The sequence below is a fragment of the Phragmites australis genome, chromosome 23 (assembly GCF_958298935.1).
Source record: "Phragmites australis chromosome 23, lpPhrAust1.1, whole genome shotgun sequence".
NCBI classification, from domain to species: domain Eukaryota; kingdom Viridiplantae; phylum Streptophyta; class Magnoliopsida; order Poales; family Poaceae; genus Phragmites; species Phragmites australis.
The window spans coordinates 6,069,433-6,085,069 of NC_084943.1; the positions used below are offsets into that span (position 1 = coordinate 6,069,433).

Sequence of the window (15,637 nt, forward strand, 5' to 3'; positions counted from 1 at the left end):
TCATCGGACCATCCGATGAGTTATCCTAAGCCAAATCGCACCTTTACAGCCTCTCTGTGTAAAATACTCTAGTGCATTCATCCGGTGTTCATTCCATTCACACCGAACCATCCGGTGAGTTAAACCTTCTCTTTCTTTCCCTAGAAATGCTTCGGTGCAACTATCTCTGTGATCACCGAACTATCCGATGACTTCATCATTCTTCTTCAACAGTTGCATTCTCTCTGGTAGGAATGCTCCGGTGAGATCATCCGGTGTGCACAAGCCAAACACCGTACCATCGCTCTTCAACACTTGCAACCCTCTCTGCAAGAATTGATCCGGTGTATATCTTCCGCTGATCACCGGACCATCCGGTGGGTTGTTCCATTTTGTCTTCTGAGCAGAAACACTCCGGTGAGTACACGAGTCTTAACACCAGACCATTTTCGCTACAAGTGGTACCCCACAGGATGACCTCATTACCAACATTGATGCACTGGAACTGGACAACACCGATGAATGGCTGCACGAGCGAGACAACCCCCAACACAGTGAAGGACGCATCAAACGCAAGGCTAGCTGGGTCCTCGTTGAGTGTGCCAAGGATGTCACCGATGCCGAAGCCGAAGAGCACAACGAACATGGACGTGTCTAGGTGGATGATGTGCACATAGCAGAGGTTCTTAGCCTTGTATTTGGAGATGTCCTGCTCCGACAGTGGCAGATTGTTGCCCAGCACGCCGTCATTCACACCAATTGTGCCCTTAGCTACTGCAAAACCTTATGGTAGGAAAACAACAACTGGGATGCCCGGTTTGAAGATGATGTTGTAGTTTCTATCCTTGTGCAGCTCCCTAAGCTTGATCAGCCCGTCACATGGGCCACCGCAGAACTTCACGAGACACTTGGCGTCGGAGGGTGTGAGGAACCGTCTAAACAGTATTCTAATTAATCACTAAGTCGATCACAAACAAGATCATGACTTCAGCGATTAAATAGAATACCGCTCCGATAGTCCTAGCACGTGTTTTGTGCCCCAGTATCAGAACACATACCTTCCAACATTTACATCACAACATAGCTTAATAAAGAGCGAGTAATAGACATTTATATTACAAGTATTAAGCATGCAACTGATTTCAACAATTTACAACAAAAGCGAGCTAGGAGGAGACAAAACCCCTCAACTCCTAACCACAAAAGAACAGCGATGCCACATGCCCTTAGGCACTGTCCCAAAAGCACAATCTCCTAGAGTAGGATGAACTACTCTTGCCTGCCACCCTGATCGGCAAGCACGAAGTAGCCAAAGGCAACATCTTCCTTGGTAGCAGCAATACCTGCATCAACTTAAGAGCAGCACCCTGAGTACGAATGTACTCTCATGACTTACACAATATGGATATATAATATTTCGACTCCAAAGATTATGCATTGAGCTGTTAATAAGAACATGCCATAAGATTAAGTAAAACATATGCGGTAAGCAACCTAGACATATGTGTGTGAGCACCTATACTTAACCAAAAATACCATTCTACCCTGCAATAACCAACTGAACATAAATGAAACTGTAACGTAAATGTAACATAAGTATTTGAACATATAAGAAAACTGAACCAACTCATTCCACCACCATAATAACCGAACCATCAACCACATATCTGAACCATTACCAACATACGAGAACTCTACGACCAGGTGCTAATGAAACAACAGCGTGCTCATGACCGAGAGCGCAGCAGTTCAAACTGTTTATACACCCTACAGGGGATACTCCTGGACCCACACGATACGAGGACCATATGGCTTGTGCCACCCTCTAAAGTGCACATAAGAGGGTACTCGTGACAACCTTTCCCAACCAGCCCCAACCGTGTGGATCGTGCATCGCTTGGCGCGGTGGTATTAGAACTACTCCCGGAGCAAACTAGTACCACTTACAAGCCCGCCCGCTCACACCTTCGATGTTAGGCCCACAAAGTCACAGCTGCGAAGGTATTCGGCTCACCTTACCATTAGATCAATATGTGGTGAGTAAGGTAACTGCTAAAGCCAACTACCCGACGATCGGCCTTAAACGATGCAAACGGTCTACGGTGCCTGGGTTCCTCTCCCCAATTGCCCCCAGGACTTCCCTTCGAGGCAGACGTTACCCTTAACACCGCCCACATCTTGTCTCATACTCACCAGTCATCCAATCAACATCCACATAACCACATACATGAACAAGTAGTAAGCCCTAAGCTCGCGAACAACAGTCGAACCATTGCTCGTCTTCTACCGAGAACCTATGCATTGCTAAGCATTTCGATCGACTCTTAGACATTTACCACGTTACCAAGGCTACAAGGATATAGATGAACAATTCAAGGTAGAGATTATGCAATCAACATAGGTTCTACCCACAAAAACCCGACATCGACTCCCTATACATGCAAACCTATACATAAGAATAGTTTATCAATATTTAGATTTTATTCAATTCGATAAAGGTGCGATATGATAAATGCTTGTCTTGATGCACTGGCTCAAATAGGTGGGGCAAGTCGGGACCGACCTTGGCCTCCGGGATCGATGGATCGGCGTGCTCTATGAAACATAACGCGTGCAATGATAAGCATGAATGAAATGCAACAATGTATGCCACAAGGTGCATATGACGAAATGCCCCAAAATATGCCACATAATGCAGGGAAAACAATTTTCCTAGATATAACAAGTCATAACAAGACTAGCAAAATTGGTTTCACTCATTTTGGACTTGTAAAGAATTAGTGACGAATTAAAGAAGCCTTAACCTAATTAATTCATCTCAGAACTTTAATTAACTATTTCATGGTTAGGGATATTTTTAATGGGTAGAGGAGATTATTATGAAGCCAAGAAAATTGGTTTCATAATTTTTGGAGCTATGGAGAATTTACTATGAGTTTTACAAGTTATCAGCTCAAAAAAAAAATGATGAACAGTCAACCCGGATACTCCGGGTACCGGAGTCTCCGGATGACCCTCCAGGGGGGGTCCTCTATTATTTTTCGGCTGAGAGTCACCCGGACCCTCCGGGTTAACCCAGATTCTCAGGTGGCTCCAAAACAGCCCGTTTGAGAGAGGGAAAACTTGATCAAAATGATTTGCGAACTTCTTCATACCAAAAGGAAACATCTTAGAGCTAAGCAAGAGTCCTAGAACTCACTACCCAACCTAGAAACTCAATTCCTAACTTAAATTCATCAAAATCCTCAAATTAGGTCTAAAACATAAAAAATACCCAAATTTCACCACCTAGCTCCAAATTCGGATTTTTGACCAACTAAATGCGTATCCAAGCTAAGGGAAGCCTAGAGGACTTACCCAAGGTGCTTTGCCGAGGTTGGGGACTATCGAGAGAAGGAGGAAATGGTGGGAAATCGAAGAACTCCAATGTGCCTTGAGCTTCAACCAAGAACACCAAAGGACAACAAAATCGGCTCGAATTTTTTGGGAAAACGAAAATAAATTGGAGGAATGGATAGATTATGAGCTCAATATTCATATCAGGCTCGCTTGAGCTCAACTCAAGTTTGTTTCGAGCTCAAGCCTGGGTGCTTGGGCTCGCTTGAGCTCGCTTTGTTGACAACCCTAATGTTATCCTGTCGGAGCTGGCAAGGTTATTTCTTGGGTTCATTGAAGTTAGGGTACCAGTAAACTAGCCCATGTGGGCATAGAAAAAAGGCTAAGGCTACAAAGTCATGGCAACATCATCCTTGTATAGGTAGACGGTGGTTACACCATTGTCAATAAGTAAGAGGAGCGCTACAGTGACTAGGGACAATGGAAGGTGGTGGTAGATCCATGGCATCACTCCCAAGGCGAGAGATATGTTGAGTTCGTTCAAAAATGATGTTATGGCCAAGAAAAGCGATTGAAAAATTAAAGACTTTAGGAAATTTGACAACTAGATTGAACACCTACCCCCCTCCTCCTCCTCTCCTCCCTTCTAGATAGATTGTTTGACTTTTCTCAAAAGAGTGCATCTTCCTTTGAGTTTGAAAAGGTGTCTAATTTGGTGGTTTGATAGTCAACAGTTTTCATGCTATGTGTGGTTGGTCTCCTCCCTCTTTCTTGTCGAGACACCATATATGATTTTCTAATTTAATCAAAGTTGCGTAGTAAGTATGAGTAAGCAAATGGAGCAAGTTCTAGTGCATAAGGTGGCTTAATGGCAAAAAATTAGAAATTAGGCAACAAGTCTACTCTAGCCGGAAAGATTGCATGATAACAATTACGAGCATGAATGTGCACACTTCTATGTTTAGGACTCAACTCGAGTGGGCTAAATGCGTACTCGTACTCAATTACAAACCAGCTTTCTTGCATTTTTCACGCGTGAGATCCTAATGTTCCAAACTAGAAGTATAAACCGGTATGCTTCTTTGGCCCCACTCTCCAGTGACACAGCCGGCAAACCCCTCCTCTCCAATACGGCGCACAGCCTCATCGCACGATCACGTCCAAACACCTGGCACCCAGGCACAGATCTCGAGGCCAATCGGACGGCTACTACTGTACACCGGGCGCACCGACCCGCCACCCCCGAGTCGTCGCCGCGTTCTCCCCGCGAGGGTCAGCGCTATAAATATCCGACCTCGCCGGAACCCTACCCTTTGAGAACCCTCTTCTCCGCCACTACCCAAGCTCTCCCTTGTACCCGCCGCCGCTGCTGCTAGAGGTTTTCCATTCGCGCACTATCACAGAAAGCTAGCAGCAGTAGTGGTCGCTACCGTACCGCTCCGGCTGTGTCCCCAAACCTTAGCCCCGATGCCGCAGATAGACGGAGCCGATGGGATCGCCGCCGGGTGGTTCGCGACGGAGGCTGCGGCGGAGCGGCCCGGGGAGCTGCGGAGGAGCGGCTCCGCCAGCCGCCTGAACGCGCAGGCGCCGGAGTTCGTGCCGCGGGGGTCGCCGCGGGGGTCGCCGCCGGTGGCAGCGGCGGCGACGTCGGCGGTGCCGCCACTGCCGCAGGTGATCCGCGTGTTCGCCGCACCTCCCCCGCCGCCGCGTGCGGCCTTTTTCGCGGTGCCCCCGCCCCCGCCGTTCGAGTACTACGCGCCGGTAGGGGGACGCGGTGGCTTTGCTGCCGAGGAGCAAGAGCCGGAGCCGGAGCCGGAGCACCCGCCGGCGGCGAAGGCGGAGCCAATGGTGGACGGGCTCGCCGACGAGGTTGTGCACAAGATCACAAAGCAGGTAGGTGCTGTTTTTCCGGTTGATATGTTTAGATCAGACGCAAACATTACTAGTATTTGTTCGATTTGAAAATATGAGGTTGAGACTCGGTTGACTGAATTAGCATTCGGGCCTAGATATCTTGTTAACTGCTAGAATGATTCCCTGTTTAGGATCAGCAATACGGTTTTATGCCTATATAGAGCTATGAGAGTTTTTTTGAAGGTGTACCTTGCCAATACCTCATTCTTATCTGCAAAAACAATGAGACGTTGCTAACAACTGTGATACCTCAGTGTTGAGGTGACTCAGTACTGGCCAACTTATGTGACAAGTAACAACAACAACAACAAAGCCTTTGTCCCAAGCAAGTTGGCGTAGCCAACTTATGTGACAATGACCCTAAAAAAACCTTGTGACAATGTGAGATTATGCATTTGGCTGTTGAACTGAATGTTTAGAATATACGTGCTAGTTTTGCTTGCGAGTGATTTTGTTTGGAGCATGTCTCTGTACCAGTATGTTTCCTTTATCATCAATTAGATTGTAAAAAGTTACAAAGTCAGTTGTTTGCTGTTGTAAGTTTGCATTAGAAAGTTGATTGATCTCTCTGATTGTTGTTGTAGTTAAATATGTTCCAGAATATTCCAGAAAATTAGTTATGATAGTACAAAGAAGTTGAAAAAGTATGGCCATACTATCAGGAGGTTAGTAGTTGTCACTTAGTTAACACCATATTGATGATGTTTAGGTCACATAATATTTTCCTTTTCAACTGCTTGATTTGTCGTATTGTTACGGTCTCACTATCTTTTGTTGATGCATCACCTACTCTATTCGCTACAGTCTCTTGTTCAGTTGACATCAAAATTCAGTTATATCACTGTTTCAACTTGAATTAACACCCTATTTGTCACCACGTCTTGATTCAGCCCTTCTGTTCCGTTGAATTTCTAAGGCTAAAATTTGGGTTATTTGAATCTAGTAAGAATTTGCTCAATCCAAATTGGCATGATTAGTTTCACCCTCTACCACTTTGTGCTACAATTTTGTGCAAGTATTTCTTTTGTTCAAATGGTAGCACTTATTTATTCATGAAAAATCACAGTATCGCTACCCTATCTTATGGCAGAAGTTCAGAATGATATGCAGATATTTGCCTTGGCCCTTTAGCAATGATTGATGCAAGCCATCGTGTCAAAAGATCTTACATTTTCTCTCTCATAGTGTGTAGATCTTGTGTGATGTTTGATACTTTGTGTTCAAGTTTGATTTTTTCATATGTTCCTTGGTTTGAGGATACTGCATCTGCTTATCAGTCAGATTGGCTAGTTATTGGTGTGTGTAATTTGGTATACGGGAAAGTAAGGCTCTGTTTGAATTGTTGTGGTGCAGTAAGATGCTGTACTGTGTTTTTAGATTGATGCTGTACTGTGTTGTGAGTGCAGTTATTGGAAAATTTTCTGTTTACAGTAGTACATTATTGTTCATTGTAATAAATTGACAGATAAATATGTACAAACAGAATTTTCTGGGATCACTGGAATTTCAAAAGGCACTAAATTATTGGTAGTGGGAGAGAAGATCAGGGAAAAAAGCAATGATAATGTTCTATACTTATTTTAGGATAACATTTTCCCTTTTTTAGTTTGCTTTTACTAGTATGGTTTTATTAACTTAGCTTGCAATTTGTGTTTTGCAATTTGTAGGTGGAATACTATTTCAGTGATATAAATCTGGCTACCACAGAACATTTGATGAGATTCATTACCAAGGATCCTGAGGGATATGGTGAGTTGTATATTTGTATTTGAAGCTAGTTTTTTATGTGGAACTTCAGATTTGGGTGATTGAATCTACATGTTCCTATTGATGTTTATGCCAGTAGTGTGCTTTTTCAAAAGAAATTAAAATTGATGGGCGCAAACATTCTTTTTGGCTAAATTTACAACTACACAGACTTAAGTTACATCTTATTATTATGTTACTTTTTTCTAGCAAAGAGAATATCAGCTTTTATTATTTCCAAAACAGAAAATGAAAAAAACCCATGCTTGGTGTTGTCTCAATTATAATGGTGATTTCCTACATACTGGCTAAAAAGGACGATGTTTTTGGCTTTCCTTTTCTCCCCCGTGTTCAATGTATAGGGTTATCTTGTTTAGAATCTCCAACAAACGTGGTCGAGCAGGAAAAAAAAGTGTATTATGTTTGTCCATTACTAAATATTTTTTGTTATTCATTGCAGTGCCAATATCAGTTATTGCTGGTTTCAAGAAAATAAAAGCTTTGGTGCATAATAACTTGATTCTTGCTGCGGCTCTCCGAACCTCATCAAAACTTGTAAGTTTCTCCATTCCTAACTGAAGTGTGAAGCCATGATGATTATTTTCTTTTAAAGTCAACTTGGATTTATTTTAATGCATAAAATACCAGCTCATATCTACTGATTTTGTAGCAAAATACATATATAATTTGCTTACATGCTTCACTTTGCAGGTTGTAAGCGATGATGGGAAAAGAGTCAAACGTCAGGAGGCATTTACTGAATCTGATTTGCAGGAGCTCCAGGTATTCTTGAATCTCTCTGCATTGCATGTTTTATTTTGTAAATTTGAGATAATGCGCACTGGTTCATTGGTTCCCTCTCTTGTAGTCCCGAATTATTGTTGCAGAGAATCTTCCTAGTGATCCTTGCTACCAGAACCTTAAGAAGATATTCTCAGCTGTGGGCAGGTATGGTCGTTTTAGCGTGCCAGCACCTTTTTTGTCGCCTTCCCAGAATCATTGAAAAAGTAATATTTTTTTGTCATGTTCCAGTGTGATTTCAATCCGTACTTGCTATCCTCAGACTCCAAATGGCACTGGTCCTGTTACTAATAGATCTTCCAAGCTAGATATGCTTTTTGCTAACAAGGTAACTGCCATTTCACTGCTTCAGTATCATAATACCATGGAGTATTAGTTATCATACATGTCATGGAATTATTTGTTCTTAGAACCTTCCTCAAACTTTTTTCTTTTATTAGTAGGTCCAGCAGTTATGCAAAAAGTAACTTGCAAAGTGTTATGTGCGGTATTAGGAAAGGAAAGTTGAATAGGCAAGTTAGAAGTCGGATTAGATATGTTAGCATAGTTAAACTCGGCTAAGAGAAGTAGAGGCAGTAGATGGAAAGAGATAAGTTGTAATCAGGGAGGACTCGAGATGGAATCTGTTTAGGACTCTAGGCCTAGTAGGTTTAGATTTGGCTAAGCGCTATATATAAAGAGCAGCCACCCCCTTAGGGAATGAATAAAGCAAGCAAGAAGAATTATCTAGTCTCCTCTAATATCCTAAGTCTCTCTTATCTATAGTTTAATCTCTTATCCCTAGTAGCTGGCGCCGCCCGTCTATCCTCCTGGTGGATGTTTACCCCCGTTATGATCTAGGATCATAACACAAAGCATACTATATTAGCGTAGTTTCATGCATTCAAAGCCTCAAGGTTTAAGTTTTGATAGAAGAAACTTATTTGCCTTCTCTGCATTGGCTTCAAATCCTATAATACCAGATATGCTTATATTTTGAAACTATCACAATTAAGCTACATTTTCTCTTGTTGGGCTGGCTAGTAGTGAGTAGTGACTAGCATTAATGTGAGCCAAACAAGTCATGTGCATCTGTGGTGCACACTATTTGCCAGATCATGAGCATTACTTTTGTAAAATGTAACCTATATTACTACGTTCACTGAAAGGAAATTTGTTAGCATCGGTTACAGATATAAACTTGTGATCCAACACCCTCCCTCACTGTCATCTAATTCTTCTGACACATTCCTGTTTTTTTAATGTTTCCTGTCACAAGTTCTTTTCTAGTCACTTTCACTCTTCTACATCATTTTATTGTTCTTTGTTGCTTTTATGCTTTCTGCATCTCATTAATACTGATGCGTCCAGTTGGAAGTTTTAAGCTTCTGTATCAAGTTCAGTATTTGCGTTTGTAAGGCAGCATCAATTGGATTGTGCACAGGATATCCTTCCCCTCTTCCCTTTTCCCCACTCCCCTTATTTTAGCAGTTGGACCTCTGCTGTAATTTAGAACTTTCCTATTGTCTTACCTAATTTTATGCCTATGGCGGTGTTACCCTGTAACAAATTTCTCCCTTTTTTTCTGTTCATATTGCCACTAGAGCTATGTGAATATACTCATGTTATCTATTTGAACATTGATTGAAACTTACATTTTTTTATCAATAGTTTTGTTGCATACTTGTTCATTTGCGCTAGCTCTTCTTCATTGCTTTACTAATAAACTGATGATTTTCCCCTTGAAATAGCTGCATGCTTTCGTGGAGTACGAGACTCCTGAGGAAGCTGAGAAGGCAGTATGTATCAGTACATGCTTTTGGATTTCATGCAGCAGTATCTTTGCAGTGTACACATTGTCTTAACATTGGTTGGTTTCATGCAGATTTTGGAGCTTAATGATGAGAAAAACTGGAGAAATGGGCTTAGAGTCCGGTTACTGAATACTTGCACGGTAATCAGTTACTTCAGCAGTTGCTTTTGATAATTGTTCTCATGGGATTTCCCCTTTTTGTGCATCTTGCTGGCTAAAATCAGTTCACAATTTGTTTTGTCTTGATGACTGATAGGAATTGAGCCCAGCTCAGTTGGCTGAGGGTGTGGATGTACTTCTAGACCACCCAAGTTCGAGTCATCTTCGACTCAAATTGGGGTGTCTATTTCTTCTTATTTACAATGCCACCTAGTTCCTCCTAGTTTGGTCGAGTTTTTTTTGTCTTGATGACTGGCCTGCTTTCTTGTCTGTGATCCCATTTGAATCTATCTTGCCATCTGTAAGACTGTAACCTGTTATAACTTTCTGCCCTAGATGAAACCTGTATCTGCATCTTGGACTGCTGTTTAGTTTTCTAGATGTTTTGAAACTTCTATTCCACTTCTGGTACACTTGTCTAATGTTACTTTTTTTTTTGATTTAGACAAAGGTGGCTGGCAAAAGCAAAAAAGGAGTGCATGAAACTGATGGAAATGGCGAGGAGGATGTCTCCACTTTGAACCAATCAAATGAGAAACAGTTTGAAGAATCCTCTCAACTGTTAGATGTATTGCCAGAACACTTGGTAAGATACTTGATTGTTTCATTTTATTTCTCAACCCTAAAATGAACTTGTCCCAAATTTATTTATATAATAATGCAGTAAATGCAAAGAAGAATCTGAAGTAGAAGTATGATTTTATCTTGCTTGATATATTCATGATTAGAACATAATCACAAATTTGGGCTATTTAGCTTCATATATGAGCAACCAATGCTGAATTTAAATAATCTTTGTGTATGTTTGTGACACTGTTCCTAGGGATTTGTGCACGGATCAACTTGTTTCGCGGGTTAGATTTGACTTGCCTGTCTACGGTTTCCTTGTTTGTAGCTGTGATAGGATTTTTCAGCAATTGGCATTCTATACTATTGAGTATTTTCCTTCATTTCCTTTTTTTAGAAATGTTATCTCAGTAGCATCTGGTGAAGCTCGAGGCTCTTTTGCACTGTCTCACTCTAACCCACGCCTTAATATATGTCAATCTTTCTCTTTCTCCTTTCAAAGATGAGAGGTATAAACTCTTAACACCTAAATCCTTGGTTGTACAGTTTGACGAGAAGTTCAATGACAAGGAAGTCCCAACACGCAGCAAAGGACGTGGACGTGGTGGCAGAGGGCGTAGCAATCACCAGTATAACAACTATCAGCACAACAATAACCAGCACAACCAAAACCATCAGCATTATAATCACCATGGTACCAACCGCAGTGGTGGTAACCATCATGTCGGAACTCCACCACATAACCTGATAATCAAGCCTGAACAGCATCAGCAGCTGCCAATTGGGGCCAACAAACAGCCTCCAGGCCCTCGCATGCCCGACGGCACGCGAGGTTTCGCCATGGGCCGAGGGAAGCCGCAAGCGATGCTACCAGGTTTGTGTGCTGTCGGCGAGCCTTGATCCGGTGGTTGTGGTAATCTGAGACACATGCTGAGTGCTGTTCTTATGTTGATATATATAAGTATGGTCGGAGGATTTCTATGTCAAAAAGTGTCTCTTGATGGTTGAGTGTTTGAACCGTGTGTTATGGTCAGTGCTATGCACTGCGAAACCAGACGCGTGTTGGATCGTGTGTTACCGTATCCTTCTGGTTCTCTGTTTCTTTGGGTTTGTCTGTGGGAAAGCAATTCGTGATTACATGAGTGCAAAAAAGCATAGTAAATTGTAGTTTGGTGTTTTTGTTTTCTCGTCCTGCTTAATCGCCCCGCCGATTGCATTCCTTTTGCGAGGAAACCTATATGCTCCTGTTCTCCTAGAAATTTGCAAATACTCTATGGAAGTTTGTCAAGTTAGATTTTTCCTGTTATTTGTATCTAATGTTTTGAGCAAATGTCACTTCTCGACGGCACAAAGTAGTCTGATTTGTTGGAGTTGGAGCGAGAGGGAATGCTTCCAGGAGCGAGAGACGATGATGCACGCAGAGGCAGAGTGGAAAGTGGAGGGCTTCTGGAAGAAGAGGAACAGGAACTAATTTTATTGATATCCTCAATCATGTAGGTATTTTTTCCTTACAGCAAACTCTCACGCTGATAACCGGGTCCCATGGTGTACAGACCACTCTTGTAAACTTGGTTACCGTCGGGCTCTCGAGCCGTATCCGACTTGTCAGTGAAAGCATGGGTTTGCACTGGTCGAATCGTGGCGCGATGTTGCTGCGTTCCAGTACAAACACACATCTCACCAGAGGAGTCACCCACTTGTTAGTGAAGGCACTGGTCATGGTGGAATATTTTTGAAATCAAAACGTGACGGTTGAAAACCTTTTGAATTCAAAATGTGACCGTTGAAAGCCATTTGAATTCAAAACGTGGTTGTGGGAATTTTTTTTAAATCAAAACATGATGGCGGAAATCCATGGATTTTTTAAATTCAAAATGTGATGGTGGAATTTTTTTTATTCAAAATGTGACCGTGGAAAGTTTTTTAAATTCATTCAAAACGTGTTGGTGGAATTTTTTGAATTCAAAACGTGACCAAGGGAAGTTTTTTGAATTCCGAACGTGTCAATGGGAAGTTTTTTTTTAATTCAAAACTAGACGATGGTTAGAGGATCTTGGGCCTAGGAAGTTCTTTTAATTCAAAACTAGACGATGGTTAGACGACCTTAGGCCTAGTACCATCAACAGAGGATGTCTGGATTAGGGTTGAAAAATAACTTAGGCTCGCCGAACTACTCAAACTTGGTTTGTGAAAAGCTCGACGTCTCAACCTAAATTTCAAGCCAAGCTCAAGCTTGACCCTGGGCTTGCGAGCCCCAACGAGCCAAGCTCGAATAGCTTGTTAGGGCTCCCCAATAAGACATGCTTGCTCCTATCAAGACTTATTCTCAGTCATATGTGATATATATTTTGTATATGTACTCCTATCGAGACATAAACTTCTATCATGTTGCTCTTGTAGTCCTCTTAAGACTGCAAGACTTGAGCTTCCAGCTTGAGGTGTGAGGCTCGCTCGAGCTTTAGTTTACAACCCTAGTCTCGGTAGTAAGACAGTAGCCTCACGAAAGAACATTATAAAACGTTTGGGAGAGAGAGGGGACTGTCCACACAGGCCGTGTTTGATCCGAACAGGGACAACGCCCGTGATTACGGGCTTCACGCCAGCGTCGCAAGCAGATTTTCACGTATCATGCATCCAGCCGTGCTTGCATGATTCGGCCAGCAGTTCGACATGAACACAACTAGCCCTGAGACTTGGCCGGATCGGGCTGGCACGGCAAGCTTACGGGAGGTCCAAGCACGGCCTATGGCAAGCCGTGCCGCTGCCGTGCTATGTCAGTTCAGACACGAAGCTCTCATTTGGTCACCATATGATTCGCACAGCACATATGCTAGTCAGTCACTATTGGTTTTCTCGACTCATGCGAAGTGCTTTGTAGCCTTTTTTTTTTCTCTCTGTCAACTTGCACGCCCGCATCAGTAGTGGAAAAAAAAAAGAGAAATCCAACTAAAGCGCAACTAGAGTTCTCCATGGGGTGGAGCGTTTATTTATCCACGATAGCAAGTTTGAATTACAATAGTACTACAGCACAACAAAGATGGATAAGATCAGGTAGTATAATTGGATAAGCACAGGAAAGTGGATGCAAATGGAAATGAATAAATAAAGACAATGCTAAAAGTAGGGAAAAGGAATAATTTGGGAAAAAATAGATGTAATTGGGGAACATGAACTTTATTAATTGCAAATACATGCTAGTACACAGTCTCGTTAAAAATTTTACACCCAGTGTGGGGTTTTCCCGGTAAGAAAAATAGTACAATATACTATTACAAAGATAATTAAACCTCGTCTTCGAGCTTGAGATCGGCCATATCATTTGCGATCTCTGGGTCCTCTAGTTGGTGATGTTGTTGAGTTTCCGTGGCCTCCCAGTCCGTGAGGCAAGTGAGTGCCTCGACCATCTCGAGCATAAGAGACGACCTACTTCTTCGATTATTCTTCTCACTATGCCGAATGTTGATTTTGAGGATACAATTGATATTGGCATAAGAAGAACATCTCGTGCAAATTGGGATAGCATAGGAAATTGATGTCCATTATTTTTCCACCATCCTAGGAGGTCGATCTGTCATCATCCTAAAGTAGTGGATCATAAGAGACATGATCAACTCAAGGTAATGGTTGAGCTCTGCGTTGGGGTTTCAGGATGACTTAGCTGGCTAAGTTAAAGAAGAAGAGTCCTTGCCTTCTTCTTCCACATGTTAGCTGCCGTAGTTTTTCTTTTCTCATTTTGTGCTGGTTCAGATCTCGGACGAGGTTGACCAAACTTCTTCTGATACATACCAAAAACTTAAAATATCTTAGATTTAACATGTGAGTAAGCAGTTAAGTAATCAAGATCAAGTGCATCGCTAATAAAATGTAAAACAAGATATAATTTCTCCAACTTCTTACATGGATCAAAGACGAGAGCAAAACAATATAAGTGTGGAATAGCATTAAAATATTTTAAGTATTTTTCATTCATTGCATTAACCATAGGGACTAGCATTTCTTTTGTACTCTGCTCATTAAATGTGTCAACAATTTTCATAAGCCATTCAAAAACTAGAGGATATGTAGGGTAGTAAATACCAAACAATTGTGTTGATGCGTTATAGAATGATTTTAAGAGACAAACTAAACTTATAGCAACTTTCCAATCTGTGTTGTAAGCAATATGTCTATACCTTAAGCATTGATAAAATTGTTGAAAATATTCTCGTACCATTTTACCTGTTTTAGCATTGTATATGTTGAGTTCCAACGGACTTTCATATCTAGGCCAAATTTTCTTGGTTTCAGACCATTAATCTTGTAGTACTCTTAAATTTGTTGTACGCCAATGGGGAGCTTGAAAGAAAGCGAATAACACTACGTATATTGTTTAAATATTGAATTACCTGTGACATACCTACATGTACCATGAGGTTGATGATGTGGCATATATATCTTTGGTGGAGAATATATCCACCAATGTAGCTCTGCATATATGGTTTCAGTGTCTTCATGGCTGATGTGTTCGCCGATGCATTATCCAATGTAATAGAAACAATCCTATTTTCTATCCCATATTCTTGGATAACCTCTAGGATGAGTGTGGTAATGGCCTATCCAATGTGAGACTCATCAATAACCCTGAATCCTATGACCCTTTTATTTAGCTTGTACTTGTTGTCTATGCATGGATGATAGCACGATAGAGGTTGGTACACATTCAAATACGAGCGGCGGGCTGTTCGTGTTGACGGGCTCTTTGCGTGCCGACGGACCTTTTCCGTGCCTATGTGCCATTTTCGTGTCATGCCGATCCAGGCATGGCCCGATATTTGGGCTGGGCCAGACCGCCCACCATGCCAAGACCCTAGGCACATGTCCATGTTGTGCCAGCCCAACCCAATTTTTCTAATGCCGTGCTATACCATGGGCCACCCTAATTCGGCCTTTCCCAAGTCCCATGACTAAACACAACAAGGTTGCAACCAATCAGAGTCCATTGCCTAGTAATAAGGTGCAAGAAGAAGTCACCGGCGTTTGATCAACCACACATGAATATCAAACGCCGGAGAGAAGCATCTGAATTAATTATGATGGGTGAGGTGGCAGAAAGAACGGGGGCGGGGATGGAAGACACCCCGGTGCCCCAGTTTCCCAAGGACACCGTCGCCGAGATCCTCCTCCGCTTGCTGGCGTGCTCCGCTCTGGCGCCGTCCACAAGTCATGGTGCCGCATTACCACCGACCTGCACTTTGTCACCGTGCGAGCACCGGCCTTAGCATTTAACAGACTAGCATTTAGCATTTAACAAACTAACACTTAGCATTTAACAAACTAGTACTTAGCATTTAACACAAACCCTAC

The 15,637-nt window shown here is 42.2% G+C and overlaps 1 protein-coding gene across 2 annotated transcripts; it reads left to right on the plus strand.

Moving 5' to 3' along the window:
- Nucleotides 1-4,618: 4,618 nt before the first annotated feature.
- On the plus strand, nucleotides 4,619-11,461 carry LOC133905897 (la-related protein 6B-like). 2 transcript variants are annotated; one of them, XM_062347691.1, is made up of 10 exons: nucleotides 4,620-5,208; nucleotides 6,897-6,978; nucleotides 7,436-7,530; nucleotides 7,687-7,758; nucleotides 7,844-7,923; nucleotides 8,008-8,104; nucleotides 9,507-9,554; nucleotides 9,641-9,709; nucleotides 10,173-10,313; nucleotides 10,841-11,461. In XM_062347691.1, exons 1-10 carry the CDS (start codon nucleotides 4,783-4,785, stop codon nucleotides 11,192-11,194), a joined length of 1,464 nt encoding a protein of 487 aa, XP_062203675.1. In that variant the 5' UTR covers nucleotides 4,620-4,782; the 3' UTR covers nucleotides 11,195-11,461. The 2 variants fall into 2 exon arrangements, with proteins under 2 accessions (XP_062203676.1, XP_062203675.1); XM_062347692.1 differs by lacking the exon at nucleotides 9,507-9,554 and having other exon boundaries at nucleotides 4,619-5,208.
- Nucleotides 11,462-15,637: the final 4,176 nt, after the last annotated feature.